At 40.1% G+C, this 23,759-nt stretch overlaps 1 protein-coding gene across 2 annotated transcripts in view; it reads right to left on the bottom strand.

Annotated features, from left to right (window-relative positions):
- UGCG (UDP-glucose ceramide glucosyltransferase) overlaps positions 1-23,759 on the bottom strand; it is a 39,123-nt gene that overhangs the window by 2,995 nt on the left and 12,369 nt on the right. The window contains exons 2-8 of one of the 2 annotated variants that reach the window (XM_005294791.5): positions 13,420-13,561; positions 11,763-11,865; positions 8,093-8,194; positions 7,109-7,221; positions 3,793-3,971; positions 2,711-2,797; positions 2,014-2,203 (exon numbers count right to left, since the gene is read on the bottom strand). In XM_005294791.5, the coding sequence (XP_005294848.1) occupies positions 2,014-2,203; positions 2,711-2,797; positions 3,793-3,971; positions 7,109-7,221; positions 8,093-8,194; positions 11,763-11,865; positions 13,420-13,561 (916 nt within the window). The remainder of the gene's footprint in view (positions 1-2,013; positions 2,204-2,710; positions 2,798-3,792; positions 3,972-7,108; positions 7,222-8,092; positions 8,195-11,762; positions 11,866-13,419; positions 13,562-23,759) is intronic. The other variant, XM_042850384.2, reaches the window with a different exon arrangement.

Raw genomic sequence — 23,759 nt, 5'->3', positions numbered from 1 at the left:
TGAGAAATCACTTGTGTACAGAAGGAGGAGATGGGGGAAAAAAGGAAAATGGCTCAAGTTTCTCATTAGTTAACTGTCTCTTCAAATGAAGACTATAAAAGAGACCAGACCTTCAAATAGACATTCCATTTTAGGCAACTGAGATGAGTTGGAAAAGCATCTCACACACACTAAAGTAGTAGTTAGTGGGCCAGATGCTTGGGTACTCCCAAAGAGTGAAATCCACCCTATACAGAGAGCATGGCACAAGACCTATGTACCATTTAAGCCTGCAGAACAGGGCTGAAGGAAGATGTAAATAGTGCACAGGTCCTGTGTGGTCCCTCTGCACAGGGGTGTATTTCATTCCAAACGAAAAGCACATAAGATGAGGAGGGTGGAGAGGGAGAGGGGAGTGCAAAATTGGCACGAAGCTCCCACTGGCATTACCCAATGCTAGCCTTGCTCGTGGTGCATGCATTCCACCAGGTGCTGTGTGAGAGCAGCCAGAGAGATGTTTTTAAGTCATATCAGCCTATAAGGGCCACATGGAGCCAAGGCACCTACACCAAGGTCTATGAAATGCAATGGGGCATGTGGTTCTACCTCTTCCTTCCCCACTACAGCGACAGCAAAGGTGGTGTGTAGAGAATGAGCCCCTAAGTCAGCCATATGCCACTGCAGGATCATCCTTATACCAGATGTTCCTCCCTGGGCCATAGTACACTGATAGTGTGTCCAAGGAGGGTGAAATGCTCCTGAGGATTTGGACCAGAAGCACCAGAACAAAGGTCAGATGGCAAGCTGAAGAAAGGTAAAAATGTCCAGGACTCCAATTCTGCCTGTGCTCTGAAGCAGTGGTGCTGTTTCGTTGCCTCCAGTAGTAAAATGAAACTGATTTTGAATCAATTTCACACCACTAAGGGTGCTGGCAAGAAGGACGCCAGGCACAAGACCAAATGCAAGATTTCAATGCTAGTCAATTATTGTTTTTTTTAGAAAAAAGAGGGAGGGAGAGTGGTGGTGGTGCAGAAAGGAGGGATCAATTTGAAAGATTCCTGCAGTGCCATTTTGAGACCAGAACACTATGATCCATGCAGTGGTTTCCCACATTTGAAATTCTGTTGAAGTCCTCTTGCCGCTCCCTCCCCCCCAGTAATAAGTCCCCTCACTGCATTTCTACTGCTGATTTTATATTTTTTTTCTGTACCATTTTCAAGTTAGGGTGAATGTATAAACAGCTCAGCTTTCTTAAGTCACAGGATATGCCAACACTTAGAGCTAAGGGCGTGATTCTCAGCTCAAGGAGACATAACCACACTAGATCTGATCAAACTTGCATGTTAAAATAGAGTGCAGCCATGGCCGAGCAAGAGGTGGCAGGGGCTAGCCATCCTAATTTCATGCCTATGGCCTCAGACAGGATTGTACTCTGGGTAGCTAGTCTCTCCCCCGGCTCGTGCCATGGCAGCTACACTCTATTTTTAGTGTGCTAGCTCAAATCAGAGCTAGTGTCTCCTCAAGCTAAGAATCACCACCACAGCTCACCTCATAGACATACCCATAGGCTTTGCAGCTAAAGCAGATTAAAAACAAACACCAATCTCCTCGTGCATCACCAGGATGAAGCTAGGTTTTAGGCCATGAGTAGTTCATACCTTTTCTCTCCCTAGGCATTTGAGTGTATAATATCTTGAAGGGAAAAGGGAAGGTGCTCATAAGCAAACATCTAGAGAAGATGCTGGTCTTTCAAGTATCATATTTCAAAATTCCCTACGTTTGCAGAGAGAGGCAGTATTTACAAAGAACAAAACTAGAACAGAAAGCCAAATTCTGTCCTGCCTTACATTCCCATTTAAACTGGGGTTGCATGAATGTAAGATCGCAGAAAATGCATGAGGCCAAATTCTAGCCTATCTCCCAGGATTGTGCTTTATACAAGATTCTCAAGTGAAGTCAGTTTTAACTGTAATAATGGCATTAGCAATACCTTTCAGTATAAGACACAGGTCAATATGGACTCCAACTACATACCTGGACACCCCTTAGTTGAATGTAGTCAAATATAAACCATGCCAAACAGTGACACATGAAAAATACCATTATATCCCATCTGAAAACATGATGAGCGGCCCATCCAATAATTAAACTGGCAACAAAACATTCAGAGATTGGCTCACAAATTATCGTAGCAGGGAGCATGTTAATTCTCAGCTTGGCCCACCTAAAATTAAAAATATAAAGTCTATTTTTAATACCAGACAAACTTTGCTGCATAATACATAGTGAAAATTCTGTTTTCATTTCCTCCCCTTTCTCTCAGTAAGTTGTGCTTTATGTTTCTTTTCAATAAAACCCTCCTCTAATCTTTTGCTTAATACCCACTCCAGCAAATATTGGCATAAACAATATCTGTTATATGGTTATTGCACACAAAGTCCAAAACATCTCTACTGGAGTATACTGAAGTATTTAGAAAAATGCTTGCTTACATTTTTATATTTGTTCTATTAAAAGCTCTTCAGTGTTTATTTCTCTCTCAATAATACATTAGAAAGCTCTCCCGCATGAAAGCTGCATCAGAATGTAAACTGATACTTTAGCAGTTCTATTTGGGCTACTAGGTCAAATGGTTAGTTCGGAAAAGTGCATTATACCTTATAATTGTGAACTGATTGGAGGCAATGACAGAGAAAGACAGGAGAAAAATCTATATAGTTAGAATTTTTACCTGATCATTCTGGATTGAAACTGTGAAATGGAATATGAACCAGAGTTTTGCATTGCAACTTGTGTGGCCATTGCAAATTTCCAACCTCTGAAAATGAATGCAAGTCATAAGTAACTTCCAAATAACATACGTAAAGAACAACTCAAGTGTTGAAGGACATGTTATCATTGCCATATATGCTGTAATAAAATGGTTAAACTATCATGCTGAATATAAGCAATAATTTCTCTTTCCACACGCAAGAGAGACTGGTAATTGAAAAAGGAGTCACATATTACTACTTCAGAAAACCTGAGCCAACAGCAACAACACAGATTATGTTTGTGCCATGTTCACAGAAAAATTGATCCCTTGTAGACTTCTGAAATTGAGATGCAAGTTTAATTACTTCTCAAAGGATCTATTCATATAGGATAGATGGACACACATTTCCACCATTGTTCTTAGTTATTTGCACTGTGGCAGTATCTAGAAACCCCAGTCAGTCACAAGCTCTTTGGGGCTGACACGGCACTAACACACAGGTAGGCCTGTACCTTGCCACAAAAGAGCTTGCACTCTTATTTGAAACAAGATGCAAAGAATGTGACTAACAGGAGGAGAAAAGGGATGAGCACGGTAATGAAAATAAGTTTCCATGATTCCATAGGTTAGCGTGTGCATAGCTTGGGGGTTCCAAATCAACTGAAAGATTTTTTTTTTTTTTTTTTTTAAACAATACAATCATATATCCCCAATGCTGCACAACCTGGCCATCACCTGTTTGCTACCTCCTTGCAGAGGTCCCAGAAGAAGGTGCTCTTCAGGAGGTACTTGCAGGAGTAGAGGGTAGAAGCCCCTACAGATTAATTCAGAGAGGACATTTCGTGCACAGGGGACAGAAGGGTGGGGGGCTTATGCTGCTACTTATGCACTACATGGGAACACCTACCATGGTTTTAAACATACACAGTGAATGTGCCTCAAATCAAAATACTTAACCAAGAGGCATTAGTTTTATCTTACAAAAACAAAGAATGTAAGTATAGAACACACTGTAAACTGAATATTGTCTAAAGAAGACTCACTGGAAGTTATCTTACCGGTCAGCTATTGCTTTGGCCATAAAGTAATCTTCAGCAATGTACTGTGCAAAAGCTATCAGTCCTCCAGCTTGGTCTAATACATCCTTTCTCATCAGGCAAGACATCCCTGTTACACATTTGAAGCCAGTTACATTGGCAGAAATATATGACCTGGGATGTGAAGTGCCAAAATATACCTACAAAAAGAGAATAGTCATAAATCGGGCTTTAAAACTAGGCAGGCAATTTGTGCAAATTATTTTTCTAGTCAAATGACTTTCTACTTCACTTATGGCATCTTTACTATCCGATTTATTTCTCTAAAAGATTTTGACAAGATAATGGCTAGCTAGAGGTGGCTGACTTCACTAAAAGAAACTTGGCAGAAACCTTTCAAGCAGCTACAGTTTTTGTATTGTGCTATCTATTTGCTTTGAAACGCCTCTGCCTGCACAGTACAGAAGAGCATAGAAAGAATCAAAAACTACACGTTCACTTCTTGTCCTAAACTGAAGAAAGCAGCTTTGTTTCAAAAGTTTTTCACTTTAAAAATGCAAATATCAAATCGCCCATCTTGCATTAGGCACAATGCGGTTTACTTGTTAATGTATTAATATTTGTTATGAATTCTTACTGCTTTACATTGTCTCATTCCCACTTCAAGTATTTATTGTGTTTCACTGCCCTATTATGAGTACATAGTCCAAGAACTCGGACTTAGATAAACAAGGTTTTATGACACAGGAGACCAGAACATATTACCCCTTCTAGAATTCTGCAACTATCCATTTGAATCTATAACACTGGTGCAGAACACAAAACACAGCAATTTTGATGAACGGTCTCAAAAACAACTTGATCTAGAATAAAATAAAACTGTGGTCCCACGAGTCCTCAGATCAGAATGGTGTACAGTATTGATTTTAATAAGGGTAGATGGAGAATTTTGGAGTTATTTATTATAAAAATATTAAGCTGAGGTTTCACCTATAAACATCATAATCAGCTTTGAAGAACTTCAAAGGGCCTATGAAGAATCCAGCAGAGCTCACGTCACCAGCCCTATCCACCATTTGTGCTCATTTGCAGGCAGGCGCACACACATACACACACAGCAAACAGTTAAAGGATTAGATTTTTAGGTGGTAAATGTCAATTTCACTGTACACACACAAACCAACAAAAAATATTTCTGTCAATAATAATTGAAATTTACAGATAGGCAAGTAAGAAAAATGTTGCTTGCGAACTTAGTGTTTGATTTAAGGATATTTATGCTGTATATTTTGACATATGATGTTGACCATTTCTGCTTAAACGGTTATAAAGCTTTAATTTTTTGCATCTCAATGTTTGTCATTAAGTAATTATTGTCTGATCCCCACAAAAAATTCCCATAACTGAAAATTCAAAATAAATAAAAATAGAAAATGCTTAAAAATAAACATGTATATTATCTGTTGAAATTATAAAAAAAAAAAGTTCTGCTAAACTTATCAATAGCACGTCAGAGAGATTAAGCAATTAAGTATCAGTTGGTAAACTGAACTTTGCTCTACCAACTGCCAGCATCAATTACAATGTAAAAAATTGGCATCATTAAAGTTACTTGACAAAATATTAACATTGCAAGTATAGTTCTTCAAAACCAAAACACTAAGTTGTGGAAGTTACGAAATCAAAGCATGTTATCAGATAGCACTAAGGCTGGAAATCTACCCTAAAGAACTGTTCACTGGAATTCTGTAAAAGCAAGCAGAAATGTTTGAGAATCTGGACATTTGGAGTTTGGTACCCATTCCCTAGCAATAATGCACTTAATAGGGTCCTGGCTGTAAATTTAAAAATAAGCAAAGTTGCTGAGTACAAATTCAGATTTTAGAAGAGTGTAGCATACACAAGTTAAGTTAGATCTTTGTTTATCTCGATTGCACAGTATCACTAGTAATATTGTATTAGGAGGGTAAGGAAAAGTTAGATATCCCTGTCAATATATAGTGTGAAAAGTGGACTGAGTCATAGGACTACTCCTTTCACTATGTCAGTGGTCTCCAAACTTTTTTGATCGCGCACCCCTATCAGTATCCCGCCCGAACTGCCGCGCACCCCCAAGGATCCTCTTGCGCACCCCCTGGGGTGCACACACCCCACTTTGGAGACCACTGCACTATGTGATGGAGAACTGAGGGCAGTGTTTCTGGACTACACAGAGGTATCTCTCAGTTATGTGGTGCTTTGGGGGGGATGTGATGGTTCAGTATTGGAAGCGTAAAGGAAGCCTGGTAATTGGTCGTGAAGGGTTATCTAGTGAATAGCTAAAGGATGTGCTTTGGCAAGGCAAAAAAATTCAGTTTTTTTGGTGGGATTTTTTTTTAAATGGAAACTTCACTTTGGATTTCCTGAGATTTTAAAGTTTTGTTTATTCAAACTACAGCATTTTAATTTGATCCTTTTTATTTACATCATAAATTTCCAACCACTCTAAATGAAGTATGGTCTTCAGGAATAAAACATGCACATCACAGTTCCTATAAGTGGCCCATTCGTTTTTTACAAAAAAATTACTAGAAATAAAGTGTTTACTATCAGATCACACACAGACTGCACCCGTGTCTTACCTTAAGCCATTACAGTTCCTTTGTTCACAACTAAACTAAATGTTTTTACCCTAGGGATGGTTCTTCAGAAGAGGTGGCGTATATATTTCTGCTTACAATTATATTAAAGTAAATATTTACGAAGGGTGAAATTCATCCAAGGGCGAATACTCACAAGTCTCTCCAAAATTTTTTAACCCACAGTACCCCTCCGGGTGGGCAGAGGGGTCTTCAGGGCCAGCATGAAAGCCCATTTGGCAGCAGAGTTGTGACTAGGCTGCTGGGACATTAAGGGAGCGGCTATTTGTTCTGTAATACATGGATCCAATGGACAAGAACTGCTGCTTAAACAAAGGGCAGTAACAGTCTCACTTCTAGTTCACAGCAAAGAACTTGCCCTGCCAGCACATCAGAGGTGAATTCAAAAGCTTCCCCCACCCCACAAAACCACAGAGGAAGCTCAATCAATTGGGCACGGTGCTGAAAGCAGTGACTTTCCTGGTCAGTTCTCACAAACTTTATATAAAATAAAGGTTTTAGATTTATTATAAAGTTGTAATCTTGTAATCCTAAAGTTGTGAACCACGGGCTGTCACTGTTACAATTTCCTGTAAACTAAGCTTAATACGCATGTGAATGTTATCAAATTTTTTTAAATGTATATATAAAAAGCTCATTAAAGGTAAAACATATTGTTGGAAAGAAACCACAACAAAAGAAAGTAATATTGCACTCACCTGTTCTAAAGTGGCAGCAAAGCCCTGTCTGTCTGCTACATAGGGCAAACCATGGACCAACCCAACTTTCTCTGTCATTTGATTGGCCATATCAGTTAGGGTGTCTGGTGTTACTAAGTAAATGATAAACAGATTATTAGTATGCAAACACTGTATGCCATTTGTTCTATGAAACCATTTGTTCATTATTAGTAGTGAAGTTCACTCTATAAAGATCTATTCAAGCTTATATTCTACTACTAAAAGTGCAGAAAAGGTTAGTCACGTATTTGGTGAACTATATTTTTGTGTAACAAAATTCCACTAAGACTGGAGCTGTCAACATTTACAGTCTAGCATAAGTTTCTAACAATTTGCAGACTGGCAGCAGTGGGACAATAAAAACTGACACCAATTTTTTAAAATTAGATTATCTGCAAAAGGAGAAATACCTGTAGTTATGATTGAGACCTGAAATTAGAGTACAAGTAAGTCAATCACTAGAAGTATCAAAATACTTGTTTCATTTTTAGAAGTGCAAACATCCTCTAAATCTAAAAATTGGATGTGCTACTTTAACTGAAAGACATTACTTGGGATTAAAGTCTCTTATTTTTGTAACTTATACATTACAGCAAGAGACATGCCTATTTCATCTTAGAGTGTGTGTACAAAACCACCAATCAGTTTGTGCCTGTGCAGAGCTATTCACTGAGCATTAATCACACAGGTGCAGCTTAATTTAGCTTTGGAGTGATCTACAAAAATCCACTAAATTGAAGTACAGACATTTCATATAATTGAATTCAGAAGCCATGTCATTTAAGATCCCAAATTAAAACAGACCGTGTCCTTTAACAGTTGTAACTCAATTGGAAGTCAATCTTAATGTATAGACTTATGAGAACTAAATTGCCTGTCTAGCGGTACAGCCAAGAAGCAGGTAGTCAGTACTGTATTTTTAAAGACAACATTCCAAATACCACCATCACACCATACACCTACCTCTGATTCCACTGTCACATATCCATATGAGATCATACTTGGCAACTTCATACCCTGGCATTAAATTGTTAATTTTGGGGTTGATGCCAACCTTTTTTCCACCTTAAAATTAAAAATAAAAAAAACAGTTATACACATCATGCATGGTTTCCACAATCCAGAAGCTATTTTACAAATATGTAATAGAATACAGACTCTATACCCCTCCCCTCCAAAATTAGGGTGGTACTGGTAAATGCTAACCTTCACTTCTGAAAATCTATTCTGGTCTTCTTAGCCAAACAAAGAAGACAGTCGAAGCCTATGTGACATATATTCATCCCATTAACACACATGTGTCAAACTCAAGGCCCGCGGGCCACATCCGGCCCGCCATACAATTATATCCGGCCCGCGAAATCGTTTTATATATCTGTTTTTAATGGCCCTGTGATATGACGCCCCAATAACACACACTACAAATCCCATGATGCAGTGCAATTGCCGCCAACGGCAAGCCGCGGTTCAAGTTCGCGGTCTGTTGATGTATACAACGCTAATATCAAATCAAAGCTAGACCCCAACAATGGCCAAGAGAAAAATTGATTCTGAAAACCGAGGCTTTCAAAGCCGGTGGGAGAATGAGTATATGTTTACTGAAATTGCAGGTAAACCAGTGTGTCTCCTTTGCGGGAGTAATATCGCTGTAATGAAGGAGTATAACCTAAGACGGCACTACGAGACGAAACATGAGAACAAATTCAAAAACCTGAGCGCAGGACAGAAGCTACAAAAGGTAGAGGAGTTGAAGAAGAATTTGACATCCCAGCAGACGTTTTTCACCAAAGCAAAATCACAAAGTGAAGCTGCTGTGAAAGCAAGTTTCATTGTGGCCGAAGAGATCGCCAAATCAGGACGGCCGTTTACCGAGGGGGAATTCGTAAAGAATTGTATGATGAAAGTGTGCGACGTCCTTTGTCCAGATAAAACGCGAGCGTTTGCAAATGTAAGCCTCAGCAGAAACACTGTTGCTAATCGGGTTTGTGAGATGGCGACTGATTTGAAAACACAGTTGACTGAAAGAGCAAAAGATTTTGTTGCATACTCCCTTGCCGTGGATGAAACTACTGACGCGACTGACACTGCACAGCTGGCGATATTTATCCGTGGTGTGGATTCCAATTTGTGCGTAACAGAGGAAATACTGGACATTAAATCGATGCACGGGACAACGAAAGGAGAAGACATCTTTGGAAATGTATTTCAAAGTGTAACCGACATGAAACTGCCGTGGGAAAAACTCGTTGGACTTACAACAGATGGCGCACCTGCTATGTGTGGTGAAAAAAATGGACTGGTGGGAAGGATGCGCTCAAAGATGCGGGAGGAGAACTGTGCCGGTGAGTTGACAGTGTATCACTGCATCATACACCAGGAATCGCTGAGTGCTAAAGTCCTAAAAATGGATCATGTGATGAACACTGTAACACAAACCGTCAACTTTATCAGAGCCCACGGTTTAAATCACCGCCAATTCCAGTCTTTTCTGCGGGAAATAGATAGCGAGTTTGGCGATATGCCATATCATACGGAGGTCCGGTGGCTAAGTCGGGGAAAAGTTCTCAAAAGACACTTTGAGCTGCGAGAGGAAATCTGCCAGTTCATGGACAGTAAGGGGAAAGACTGCACAGTTCTGCGGGATGAAAAGTGGAAATGTGAGTTGGCGTTCCTGGCTGACATAACGTCGCATCTTAGCGCTTTAAACCTTCAACTCCAGGGACGGGAGCACATAATAACCGATATGCATGATGCAGTGAAGGCATTTCAAGTGAAGCTGCGCTTATGGGAGACACAAATGCACCAATGCAACTTGTCTCACTTTCCCTGTTGCCAAGTAATACGGAACCAAGAAAGTGCCACAGTTTTCCCAAATGCCACCTTTGCTGAAAAACTCAGCGCGCTGCGCACTGAGTTCGCACGGCGCTTCAGTGACTTTGAGGCACAGAAAAGTAACTTCGAGCTGCTTCGCAACCCATTTGCAGTCGATGTGGAAACCGCACCTGTAGAAATGCAGATGGAGCTGATAGAACTGCAATGTAACGGGACACTGAAGGCAAAGTACGACACTGCGGGGCCAGCACAGTTCACTCGCTTCATTCCTGAAGCGATGCCGCAGCTCCGCCAACATGCGGCTCGAATCCTGTCCATGTTTGGCAGCACATATCTGTGCGAGCAGCTGTTCTCTGTGATGAAAATTAACAAAACGTCACACAGGAGTCGCCTCACTGATGAACACCTGCAATCGATCCTGAGAATCTTCACAACACAGAACCTAACCCCAAACATAAATGAACTTGTTGCAAAGGAAAGACTCCAAGTATCAGGCTCTGACTAAATAGGACAAGAAAATGGAATGTTATGATTTGTTATGATTATACTTTTGCTTTAAATTCAATTTTTTATTTATATTTTCAGATTTTTTAATATTCCAGCATGTACAGATTTTGAATGTATTGTATTGACAGGATATTTTTTTATGAAGAGCAAAATATTTTAAGTTGAAATGTATTTATTTTGGAATGATATCCTGTATTTTGGTTCATATTAATGGTTAAAAAACATAAATATTTAGTCTGTTAAATAAATGGTTATACTGTTCGGCCCGCGAGTTTTGAGTTTTGGCCCCCTGTGCAATTGAGTTTGACACCCCTGCATTAACAGATACTGTAGTTTTTCCAAAGAACATTTTTATTAAATTTTGTATCGAAGAGACAATATTATAAGCTCACTAAATTACTGTTTATCACACTAAGGGCCCTGTACATACAACAGCTATCTGCTGGGGCTCAGAAACTGCATTCTAAGAGGTTAGAGTCCCCTTCTCCTGAGTTTGCCAACTCAACTGATATTATATATGGCAATGACTCTCTTGGGTATGATTTTTGTTTGTTTGTTTGGGTGGGAGAATAGAATTAAAAGTTCCTTGGTGCAGGGACCAATTTGTTGTTCTGTGTTTGTACAGCAGATAGTGCAATGGGGTCCAGGTCCATGACTGGGGTGCCTAGGCACTATGGTAATACACATAAAAATAACCACCATCTCAGCATTTTTGTCCCTAGCTGAGTACCAGACATCATTCAGTTTGTTCAAAGTTAGGCAGGGAGAGCAATAAAGATTCTGGGCACTAAAGATCCTTTCCCCTCCTTTAAACACAAGGCACGTAGAGGAGAGGAGGTGGCCCATCCTACAAGTGTGTAGAGTAGGAAAATGTCTTAGGAGCAGACCTACTATCATGAAGGTACGTGGTAACACTCTAAAATCAGTTCTGGGTATTCAGGCCTAGCCAACTGGCATCGAGGTCCAATGCACAATTGTTTTTTGCAGTCTTAAGGCTGAAGTAATTGATAAGCTGCACAGCCCTAGCGCTGAGAGGAGTGATTCTGGAGTAGAAGAGAGTGGCTAATATTAATTCGCACAAATTATCCTCCTTGGAGTTTGTTTTTTTAATTGGCGTCAGGATGTCGATGACAAGCTTACATTGCCTTCGAATAGGCTGTCCTACTACAGAACCAGCATCCACAGACAAATACAGGTTTCCCAGTTTAGAAGACTCCACACATTTTTTTCCTGTTAGCTTCTTTACGATCCATTTATAAAGGCATGAATTGTGCCATGCAGTTGCATTACTTACCTATGAACAATCTAGCATCAACATTCGGGTATTTGCCAAGGAGCTTTTTACAAACATCGATGGCTGGATCATCATGATCTTGTACACACAGGAGCACTTCATACTAGTAAAACAAGATTTGATGCAAATGGGTGTACAACTCATTAAAATAAGGAAATAGTTACAGTCTACAAAACTCTACCAAAACTTGACACAGGAAGCAGTGTTACAGAACTGAAGGATTTGCTTTTACACATCAATAGCTACAAGTACTGCATTATCAGTGAAGAATGCTGTGGTTAGAGTATACCATCAGTACTTCTGAAAAAACATAGCCGTCAGCCCCAGAGAACATTTTTGTACTTGTAAAACATTAAAGAATTTTCTTTTGTGTTACTGGAAAGGTATTTTTATGCAGGAATCAAACATCATTATTGTACAGGAAAAGTTAAATGTTTGATTCTCTCTTTCTCTCTCTCTCACACACACACACACACACACACACACACACACACACACACACACACACACACACACACACACTGAAGAAAGCCAAATTTATTTTGCAATTACATTTTAAGAACCCCAAAATATTAAGGATATTTTTTAAGGCTACAAGTTATCAAATATTCTTTCAATTATTACTACAATAAGACTGAAGCCAGCTATTGTGTTTACATTGCCTTTCACAAAAAACTTGAGTTCCCAACAATGCAGCTTGCAGGAGCAATGCTGTATTTAGTCCCTTTCCTGCAGAACTTAAGGCACTTTGCCAAGTACTTGCGGAATAAAGTGTTTGAAGGCCTGATCCTGGAAAGGAATCCTCAGACAGCCTCTTACGCCCACTGGGAGTTCCGGCAAAGCCTCCTTTGTAATGTCACTACAAAATTTCTGTTTTACTTCTTATATACATAGCATTGTAAAACACAATGTAATAATGCCTATCCCAGTATTTCAGAACAACTCTAAGACTACACTTCTCAATTCAAGTCCCAAACCTAACATTCCCAGGCCCACTATATAAAACTAAAAACAATTAAAAACGAAGAGATGTCTATTGGTTGTATGAAAAAAGGGGAAACCAAAGAACAAATGGGACAAAAGAGGCAACATAAGGTGGCCATAAAAGAGTGTTTAGCCCACTGGGTCATTTTCAGTTCACACATTATGCTTTACCAAAATGATGGGTAAACATCCTCCACATTTGGGGGAGTTGGAGGGGGGGAAAGCAGCAGCAGCAGGGAACATAGTAGAGAGAGAGCCTGAAGCACTGGGCATGGTGCAAGATTTGAGTCCTGAACCAGAGGCTGTAAATCAAAGTCAGGCCAAGTATTAAAGTAAATGCTTACAAGTACACTGTTTGGTACATAAACTTGGCAAAACTGTTGCTAGTTTAGTTCACACGAAATAGTTATATAACTATATTGCAGAAGGCTATAGTACAAATACACCCCAATCTAGCACAAGATAAGATGGTTTGACAGAATAATGAGTAGGGATGTTGTAGCTGAGATATCAGGAACAAGGGAGGTAACAAACAGATGTCATGAAATACATAAGGTGGTACGTAAGTTGTTTGTCTCCATCTATTGTGTAAGATACAAAATTCACATTATACTCTGATAGCTCTAGCACAGGCCACCAATTCAACTTCTGAAAAAAGTGAACTCAGACATACCTTTGGATAATCCAGTTCAAAGAAGGTCTCTAAATTGTTGATGAGGTTAGGGTCTATGCCTTTTAATGGCTTTAGAAGTGAGACACCAGGAAGCTTGCTATAGGGTTGTTTGTCTGTTGCTTTCTTGTTGAGGTGGAGACGTCTGCAAAAAGAAAATCCAGATAGATAGATAGATAGATAGATAGATAGATAGATAGATAGATAGATAGATAGATAGATAGATAGATAGATAGATAGATAGATAGATAGATAGATAGATAGATAGATAGATAGATAGATAGATAGATAGATAGATAGATAGATAGATAGATAGATAGATAGATAGATAGATAGATAGATAGATAGATAGATAGATAGATAGATAGATAGATAGATAGATAGATAGATAGATAGATAGATAGATAGATAGATAGATAGATAGATAGATAGATAGATAGATAGATAGATAGATAGATAGATAGATAGATAGATAGATAGATAGATAGATAGATAGATAGATAGATAGATAGATAGATAGATAGATAGATAGATAGATAGATAGATAGATAGATAGATAGATAGAGAGCGCCCGCAAGCTATCTTTGAAAGTATTTCTGGTCTTACAAGTAAACTACACACCAAACCTCACATCTTTGATCTAGTTAGTTTAGTTAGTTTCAATCCTCCCTTGAATCAATCAGTCTCAACACCAAGTAGTTCACAATATTAACTTAGAAAAAGTCACATTGAAAAATATTGACACTAGTTTATTTTATGCATTTGATTTTATCTAATCAGTTTCTCTGCTCTTCTGTGTAGTCAGTTTCCCCTGTTTGTATGGGTCTTTCACACAGCAAGAGAGGAAAAAAAAGCTATTTATATAAATGATCACACAGCTGTAAGAATTTAAAAAAAGCAGGGGCTCTACAGCAGATGTGCACTTGAAACTACTTCTAACAAAAAATTGTTATCACAATCTAGTCAGTGTCCCTTTAAAGCAACAGAGTGAAATGAGGATCAAAGCATGTCAGACTGAGCTATTAATGGGAGTTAAAATGTTATAATTTGAACTCTATTTCTGTGAAGTTTTACGACACATGGCAACCAAGCTACACACTTCATAAGGGTAGGCATATTCTAGGGGAAATAATTACATCAAAACACATTTCAACTACATAGTGACACTATGTCTAAATTTCACAGCCTGAAAGCTGCAATAGTGTAACTTACCAGTTAATGTTTTAAATAGAAAGGCAACAAACACCATGAAAAATGAGCACAGAAATTTTACAGGAGAGCTAAACCTATTTTCCACAAGTTTGTCTTCTAGTAAGAAGTGTGTTAGAACAGCAACCCAGCCTTTTAATTTTAAGAAAAAAAGATTTTTGAGATCTACATTTTCCCTTAAAGCGCGGAGAACACCAGTATTTCAGCAGAAGAATCAGGAAGAGAAATGGACTACAAACAAGGGTGAAAATGACTTGTTTACTTCACTGTCCAAGCTGAGCAAAAAATATAGAAAGTAAACAGCACAGTGGGGTAGGGGGAAAGCTTTAAGTAGAGTTTTATTTCATCAGGTAACAAGGATACTGTAGTTTTACTGTAGTTTTACTGCCAAGTAACAGAGGGGTAGCGTGTTAGTCTGTATCCACAAAAACAGCGAGAAGTCCGATGACTCTTAAAGACTAAGATTTACTTGGGCATAAGCTTTCGTGGGTAAAAAAAACAAACAAACAAAAAAAACACACACTTCTTCAGAGGCATGGAGTGAAAATTACAGATACAGGCATAAATATAGGCACATGAAGAGAAGGGAGTTACCATACAAGTGGCGAACCAGTGTTCGCAAGTAATTCTCCACTTGTAACGCAACTCCCGTCTCTTCATGTGCCTATATTTATGCCTGTATCTTTAATTTTCACTCCATGCCTCTGAAGAAGTGAGGTTTTTTACCCATCAAAGCTTATGCCCAAATAAATCTTAGTCTTTAAGGTGTCACTGGACTCCTTGTTGTTTTTAGAGTTTTACTGTATACAATTACCTTGACCAAATTCCTTTGAAAAGCTGTGTATATGAGACCCTCTGGAAATCTACTAGCACATTATGCCAAGAATAGTAATAATCCAAAAAAACCCAGAATGGTTTCAGAAAATGGCACAGGATTGCACTATAGGGTTTAGTGCCCTTGGGGGTCACCTACCTTTCAGACACTATGGCTATGGCTACATTACGCAGCTTTTAGCGACAGAGCCATGCCGCTAAAACATGCTGTTCACACCGGCGCTTTTAGTCAGTAAAACTTATCGTTTGGGGGTGTGTATTTTTTTAAACATCCCTGAACGAAAAAAATTTTGATGACAAAAAGCCAGTGTAGCCTAGGTGTATGACCCACTCTCAACCCTGTTCCCCCTGCCTTTTTTTTTTTTTTTTTTTTTTTTAATATCTACAGCAGAAGCAAGAGAGTGTTGACAATGACAGTCAGCTGCTGTGTAGATGGCAAAAGTGGTAAAGTAATCCACTTCACGCGGGTGTTCAAAAACCAAAGTCCCATCTTCAAGGTTTTAGAAGGAAGTGACTGACTTCATAGTGCTACTGTGAAGATCATAGAAAAATAATGTTAAAAGAATATTATGGTTGCATAGACAACCACTCAAAAGTCAGTAAGTGCCAAAATTAAGATTTCCGGTATAACTTTAATTCTGCCGCTTTGTGTGTATGCATGATGACACACTCTTCAGATACTTGATCACATACTATTCCTCCCCCGCCCCAAATGCCCCTGCCTCCTTATTCAGTGCACAAGATGGATGATGCTCAGGGGACAAATAAGATTGGTGTAATAAGCAAGGCTGTCATCTCTTGCTTCATTTACTGCAGAAATTGCAGATGTCAATCTCTAGTAGGATCAAGAGGCTCCCAGGAGGCTCATCTCGAAGCCATTGTGGGTAATGCTAACACTGCAAGAAAACACCCACAGCTGGCCATGTCATCTGATTCATGCTCAGGCTGTAGGGCTATAAAACTGCAGTGCAGATCTTCAGGCTCAGGCTGGAGCCCAGGTTCCGAGACCCCGGGGTGAGGTGGGGGTGGTCACAGAGCCCAGGCACCAGCCTGAGCATCTATACTGAAAATTTATAGGCCCACAGCCCAAGCCCAATGAGCCCAAGTCAGCTGACATGAGCCAGCTGCATGCATTTTATTGTATTGTAGACATTCCATATGCAGTTCAGAACCCAGTTGGTCCTGGTGCGGGGTCAAAGGCTCCTGGACTATGGGCCAGATATGTACACAAAGCTATCTTATACCATTCTACACCAACTATAGGTATCTATTATTAATAATCTAGGGTAAGGGAAGACCGAGCCTGAGGAGATCAAAGAAGAGTCTGGTAGGGAGGGACAATTTGACTGTGACGAAAGAGAACCCTGGGAGAACTGGAGACAGTACTGAGGGGAAATAAGGAGCCAGAGAACGAAGAGCATTCAGGACAGAACAGAGTGGCAGATGCTTCGCAACACAAGAATAAGGACACCGGGGCAGATTCAGGGAAATTAGAAGGTGGAGAACAAGGTAGATGAGGAAAGGAAATGGTGCTGGGAGAGCACATTTGGAGGAGGAAGGAGGCAAGGACAAGTGAGGACAGGAGACCCAGAGAAGGAGAAGGGGGCAAAGAAGATTGAGTGGGAAATAGTTTTAATAAAAGAAGGAAGGGTCATGAAAAGGACGAGAGATTTTGTGAAGTGGGAGAAAGATAGAAGAGAAAGAAAGAAGAGATCCCAAATAATGAAGGGGGGAAACATTGCTATGGAGAACATTGGACTACATACAGTGTAATGGAATAGGATGGCTGGAGAGCCTGGAGCTAAGCCAATGCTGATTACAGGATGAGCCTCACCTGAGAGGAATTATGTGATTCCCATACAAAAGGAGCAGGATATTGCAATGAAGTAGGGGAAACCCCGGAAATTAGTTGTCTGTACACATTGCAGGAAGCAAGAAAGCTTCAGCAGGGCCCTCAGTCAGTGGGGGAAAAGCTCAAGAAGCAGGAGAGCGTGATGACAGTTCTACAGGCAGGGAGGCCTGAGAGCCACCCTGTCCAAGCAGGGGTGAGACTGGAAAGGCCTGTGGAAAAGGGCAAACTAAAGGCAGAATATGCTGGGAAGCAGAAAGACAGTACCTCAAGGAAGTGGGACCGTGCCCATCTGAAATTGGGATGAAGACTCTGAGTTTGTGTTCTATTTCTGAAAGACCATGGTGTTATTTTGGATTATGAGGAAAGACAGTGAACTGGGGTCGAGGCCCAGAGTGCCAGTATGCACCTGAAGACTCAAATCTGACCCCAAGGGGAGACTGTTTGAAATACTTCTGAATTGAGTGAGTTCTTAAAGTACCTGGGGGGGGAAGGGGAGCAGGAAATAGAGGAAGGGTGCTTTTAAGCCTTCTGGCCATGAGTGGGATCACGGGAGGTGGCTGCCCGTGTTACTTACACACATGCACATGGAGAAAATAACCACGTGAAAAAGATTATCCTGCATCTTTGCCTGCCTACTAATTAATATCCCAGGATGTCAACATTCCAGCCCAAGAGCAGCTTTGAACAGTCATCACCACAAACCAGCCAGATAAGATTTCTTCCTCCGTACCTCAAACACGGATTTCTTCCCCTCCCCCCAAAAGAGTATTTCTACCCGAGGCCCCAAACAGGCAGGATTCAATCTTGGGCCTGTGTCACCTTTTTGTACATAAAACTGTTATGAGTTTGAATTCCTGTGTCTCATGTTCTTCCACAGCTAGAAGAAAGTGCTGTGTCTCCTTTATAAAACTGCAAATTACTCTTTTTTCCACTGAGATAAATTTCAAATTTCTAGCCCTACGGGACCACGAGATACCTAGCTTTGAGGTAGTTATTTTTAAGGACAAAAAAAGTCAACAGTGGCCCAGGACTCAATCTTGGATGACCTGGCCTGGGGGGGCAAAGGGGAGGCTACTTTCAGGGGAAACTACACATTTTAGGGAGAAGGAAGAAATATTTCTGGGGCAGGTTAAAACAAAGTGGTGGTTGTTTGGACTATTCCAATGAGTAGCGGGATAGATTAGAGCAGAGTGGAAACGAGGTGGTCCAAAGTACAAGATAAATTGCAGATCCTTGTGATAATTATGAAAGTAAGTTCCCGATATAATAGTACATGGAGGAGGTGCTGTGGATACCATATCTATGAGGGGCATCAGGCTTGCAATGTTGACAGGGTCCTCATGAGAGGAACAGAAACAGAAGGCATATGTAGAGGCAGCTTCTTTCCTGGAAGAAAAGTTACTCTATTGCTAATATTACTGTAAAAAGCATGCATGTGCACTCTGGATGATAAAGAGACTGAAGCACACTATACTAGTACAAGCCTCATGGCTTACTGTCAGTACCATGAATGTACAGACAGCCCTACTATTACAGTACTACAGTGATTTTAAAATGCCATGACGACTTCCATGCTAATAACCACACAGACAGGTTTTCCCAGTTATGTAGCACAAGAATAAAAAGACAGATTTGTTTGTTTGTTAAGAAATATTTTATACAATAGATATGAACTGCTCATGCTAGGGAAAGCTTGTCATTTTCAGAATGTAGTAATTTGTTTGAATTGGCAATGATAAAAACAATTAAAAGGTATTAAAGTTTATTGGAAATATGGCATAAAAACACTCTAGGAGATATAAGAACAGGCTTGTTAAAAAGTAGCTATTGAAAGAGAAGAGTGAAGACAATTGGGGTGATTAGGCAATATTAAATTTTTTACAAGTATTCTGGATCAGGTTTTGGGCATTTTAGAATGTTAACAAGATTTAAACTAAGTCACATTTATAGAAAAGCGTGCAGTAGACACTTACCTGGATTTGAACGTGCTTTCTCTAAAATATGAGACAGACACTTACCCACTAGGCTACAATTATGAGAACTGACATCTATTAAGTTAGCCATAATAGGGCTACCCATTGCCTTTGACTGCAATGAATGAATGAATGAATGAATGAATGAATGAATGAAAGACATTGAGATTTACAAGGGGGAAAAAGTTGCTAACTGTAAAAAGCTATGAAGTTCTAGGTCTAAAACTTTAAGCTCTTTGAGACCAGAGTGGTGTTTTTCTTAACAGTTTGAGAACATGGCTGTTGCATTTTGGGCACTATCACAAGGCTAGCTAGCTATATATCAAGTTATTTCTAATCAAATTTAAAGGCTAACATTTCCTTGTGATATGTAGTGGTGAACTGCTGTTGTAAGGGTAAAGTTGACAACATTCTTTAAGCTTGCTATATTTTTTTGTTTTAAATTAGTACTCACAAAGCTATCATTCTTCTCTCTTTAGATAGGATACCTAAAGTACGTATTTACCTTCTTCCACCTTCCTCAACTCTCAGAGCCTGTACCAAGGGCTGTACCAAGTTTGCTCTCCTTCCATAATGGAGTATTTCCTAAGTGCCTATTGTGGAATATTATTATCTGGGAATAAACAATAATGGCTTCATTCCAAGAACACTGTGTGCACACATTACTGTAATTCTCTGGGAATTTAGGTTTTACGTTTTAACTTCAATGGTTACTAGTTTTCTTTTTATGAATTAGATATTTTCCTCAGTGTGGAGTGAGTGCTTTGTAAGAACAGCTCAGCTTTTCATCATTTTTCTATGTCAACAAATAGCCTTTCCCTCTGCCAGAGGTAATTCTGTCATTTCTCTTTTCTCCAGAGCCAATATACAGTACTTTACTGATACCTGTATAATCAGTCTCTAAAGCATTCAGTTGAAATAGACGCCACAGGTCTTTGACAAAAGTCTATACCACATCTACAAATTCTCTGGGACAGCTTATTCGCAAAGCCAAAGGCTTGGCATGACTCTCCATATTGAAAAAGCTACAGTCCAAAATGTAATACACGGTTTGCTCTGTATGCTTGGAAGTTCACCATGGGTGCTGCATTTGCTGACTGCTCAACAACAGTTTCACAGTGTCTGAAAGATAGATCTTTTCTAGTTTTGAAGTGTCTAATTTTTTGTGCAAGTCACCCTGTCAATCCCATGAAGTGGTAACTTACTGGAGCAGCATTTGCTGCCAACAGGTGTCCTGTAAACCCATCCTCCCCAATACCATTCATTGCTTCGGGGAGAGGGGAGCGTCAAGTAACTCCTGCCACGCTGCAGCAATTACCTGACCTGTTCGCCGTTATCTGAATTTCAGTCACAGAATGAGTACAAATGTCCAAGTCAATCAGGTGACCGCAGAATTGAATCTGAGGACATCTGCTGTTTTCCATAGCAACTTTGCACACAAAACCTTAATTTGTTGTTTTCTAATCACTTTCACTGTAGTCCAACACATGAGAAGACAGTGTTTCAAACAAGTATGTTATCCCTTTCTCAATGGGTAACTTAGTTCAGAAAGAAAAACCAAGGGATGGGAAAGACTTTTTTTAAGCCATCAAAGAAAACAAGAACAATAGATCTTCTGTAATTGTTTTTTTCTCCAACTTAAGCAAATTCATTCTTCGGCAGCAGTTCTCATGACAACTCAAGTTTTTGACAAGTACAGTTCAAAACCAGTTGAATAATGGAAAACAATCCTCTCATGAAGCTTGCATAGTGTACCTAACACTTTATATTCATTTGCACGGAGTACTGAAATCCCTCTTGGTTTGTTCTGTGATTTTCTGATTAAGAGTCAGGAGACTTGAAACATTTAGCAGCCTCAAAACACCACTACTGGGTATGTTATTGTAATGACATTGGCAACATTTATCCTAACCCCCGTCTTAGCCCATGGACGGTACCACTATTCATCTTGCTGACTCTAAAGTAGCTTTCCTTTTCCGAGTGTGAAAAATGACAAACGCTTTTGAGGGCAGATTCCTGGGTAATAAGATACCACTGTCCAGTCCAAGACACAATGAATTCCCTCTTTCTAAATGGTTTCAGAGTGGTAGGCGTTAGTCTGTATCAGCAAAAAGAAAGAGGAGTACTTGTGACACCTTAGAGACATGAAAGCTTATGCCCAAATAAATTTGTTAGCCTCTAAGGTGCCACAAGTACTCCTCGTTCTCTTTCTAAATGTTACTCAAGCCACCCCAACAAAAAAAAGTCTAGAATTAACATCCCCATTTTAAGTCTAACAGAACATTCTTTCCATAAAAATGGGAAAAATTGTTGGGACAAATATAAGAAACTTGCCATAGCACAATGGCTGCTAAGTCTTTCAGCTGAAGTAGTAACCCACATGCCCTTAATAATGATACTTTAAAAATGTTTGAGAGTTTTTAATTACAGGATTATGCTATTCCTTCAGAAACTACCCAAATATAAGAGGGGTAGCCGTGTTAGTCTGAATCTGTAAAAAGCAACAGAGGGTCCTGTGGCACCTTTGAGACTAACAGAAGTACTGGGAGCATAAGCTTTCGTGGGTAAGAACCTCACTTCTTCAGATGCAAGACTTGCATCTGAAGAAGTGAGGTTCTTACCCACGAAAGCTCATGCTCCCAGTACTTCTGTTAGTCTCAAAGGTGCCACAGGACCCTCTGTTGCTTTTTACCCAAATATAGATGGTTTCATCATGCTTGGCAAATAATCTTTAAAGAACAGTTACAAGCATCTGTCGACTAATGTCAAGATATTACTACTACTAGCATAAGGTCTGGAAGTTTTGCAGATATTGATTCTTAAGTATCTCTAAGGCACCTGACAACAAAGTGATGTCTTTCCAGAGTTACATATGTAGTACTTTTAACATACCTCACTCATAAAATGCACTATGTCACGGGGCCAGGGAATAAAGAGCACTGAATTGGGAATGCACATTCAATACCATAACTTGAAATTACCTTCAGAATTTGCTTAAGGATGGCTTTTTTGTAGAATTTTTTGCTTAACTGCAATAGCTGCTTTTCACAGTGAAAAGTGGGGACAGTATAAGACGTATTTGTAAAGAATTCAGAATTTCATCAATGAACTGATTATGCAAAATAGTTCTGCACTTGGGAATGAAGGTGGCTACTAATTCTAAGTTTCAATATCCCACAACATTAACTCTGCCTTAATAACCTATACATGTGACTGTTTTATAGAAAATTGCCCAATGGCCTTTATATCTAATTCTATTTGAAGTCCACTGGATCCAACCAGGATTCAAAATACAGTAATCAATCGCTCAGTACACTTGGTAGCTGCACTACAAAGGGTTTGTTTAGTTGGCTGGTTTTCACTGAAAGGGGGAAGGGCAGAAGAGGTAGGCAACATTTGCATCAATGCCTTATGTATTGGCACTCATGCTAATAATGATAATCTAGCTTTGCTTCCCAAGCAGAGAAAGACTATTTGCAATGATATAGTTACACTACCAGCTATTTCCTTTTCAACTTTACTAATTTTCATTTTGCTACACCATGCTTTCCAACAAATTCTGTTGGCATAGAAATGCTGTGTCATGCCACCTTGAAGGTCTGCCATGCTCTTTTTCTTATAGCAATTTCTAGATTCCAGGAAACTCCACTGTAAATTGCAGACTGTAAGCGTTTAGAACATATCACTTTTACAAAGCTGCTTGCTGAACTTTAGAACACCCTCAAACCAGCTGTTTGCTGTTTTCAAACCGATCTGGTCACTCCCCTATCCCTACAAGGGGTAATTCTCAGAGTATAATACCTTGGCCACATCAGCTCATTTTCAATGCACCTAGATTAAATTACTCCTGGGGGAATTCTGTGCCACTGCGCACATGCAGAATTTATATCCTCTGCAGATCTTTGTGTCCCTGAAGAAAAATGACTTTCTGAAGGGGAAACAAAAGGGAAGCCACAAGAGTGGTGATGTGCCCCTCCTCAGCTCCTCTTTCCCTGTAAGTAGTGGCTGGGTCAGATTAGACCCACCCCCCGAAACTTCTTTTGGCTACAGGAAGCTCCCTTCCTGCCCCCCATCACTCCTCAGCCACAGGGGGAGGCCTCACTGTACAGGGAGCTGCTCCCCCTTCCACCCAACCCCTATGCATCCAGACCCCCCCACACACACACACACAGACCCCTCCCCCATCCAACCTTCACCCCCCTGCACCCAGCATCCCCACCAAGCCTCACCCCCTGTACACAGACTACCACCCACTGAGCCCTCCACTCAAACCCCACCCCAGAACCCCACTCCCCCAGCACCCAGAACCCCCTCCTGAGCCCCATCCCCCAATACCTAGACCCCTTACTGATTCTTATTCCTGCTGCACCCAGAACCCCATAACAAGCCCCTGTGCATCCAGATCCCTCCTGCACCCAGATCCTCCACCAAACCGCCCGCACTCAGACTGCCCCACACAGAACCCTCTCACCCCA

This window comes from Chrysemys picta, chromosome 6, assembly GCF_011386835.1.
Source record: "Chrysemys picta bellii isolate R12L10 chromosome 6, ASM1138683v2, whole genome shotgun sequence".
NCBI lineage: Eukaryota > Metazoa > Chordata > Testudines > Emydidae > Chrysemys > Chrysemys picta.
The sequence above is the reverse complement of the archived record's forward strand: the minus strand, read 5'-3'. Positions and strand labels throughout refer to the sequence as shown.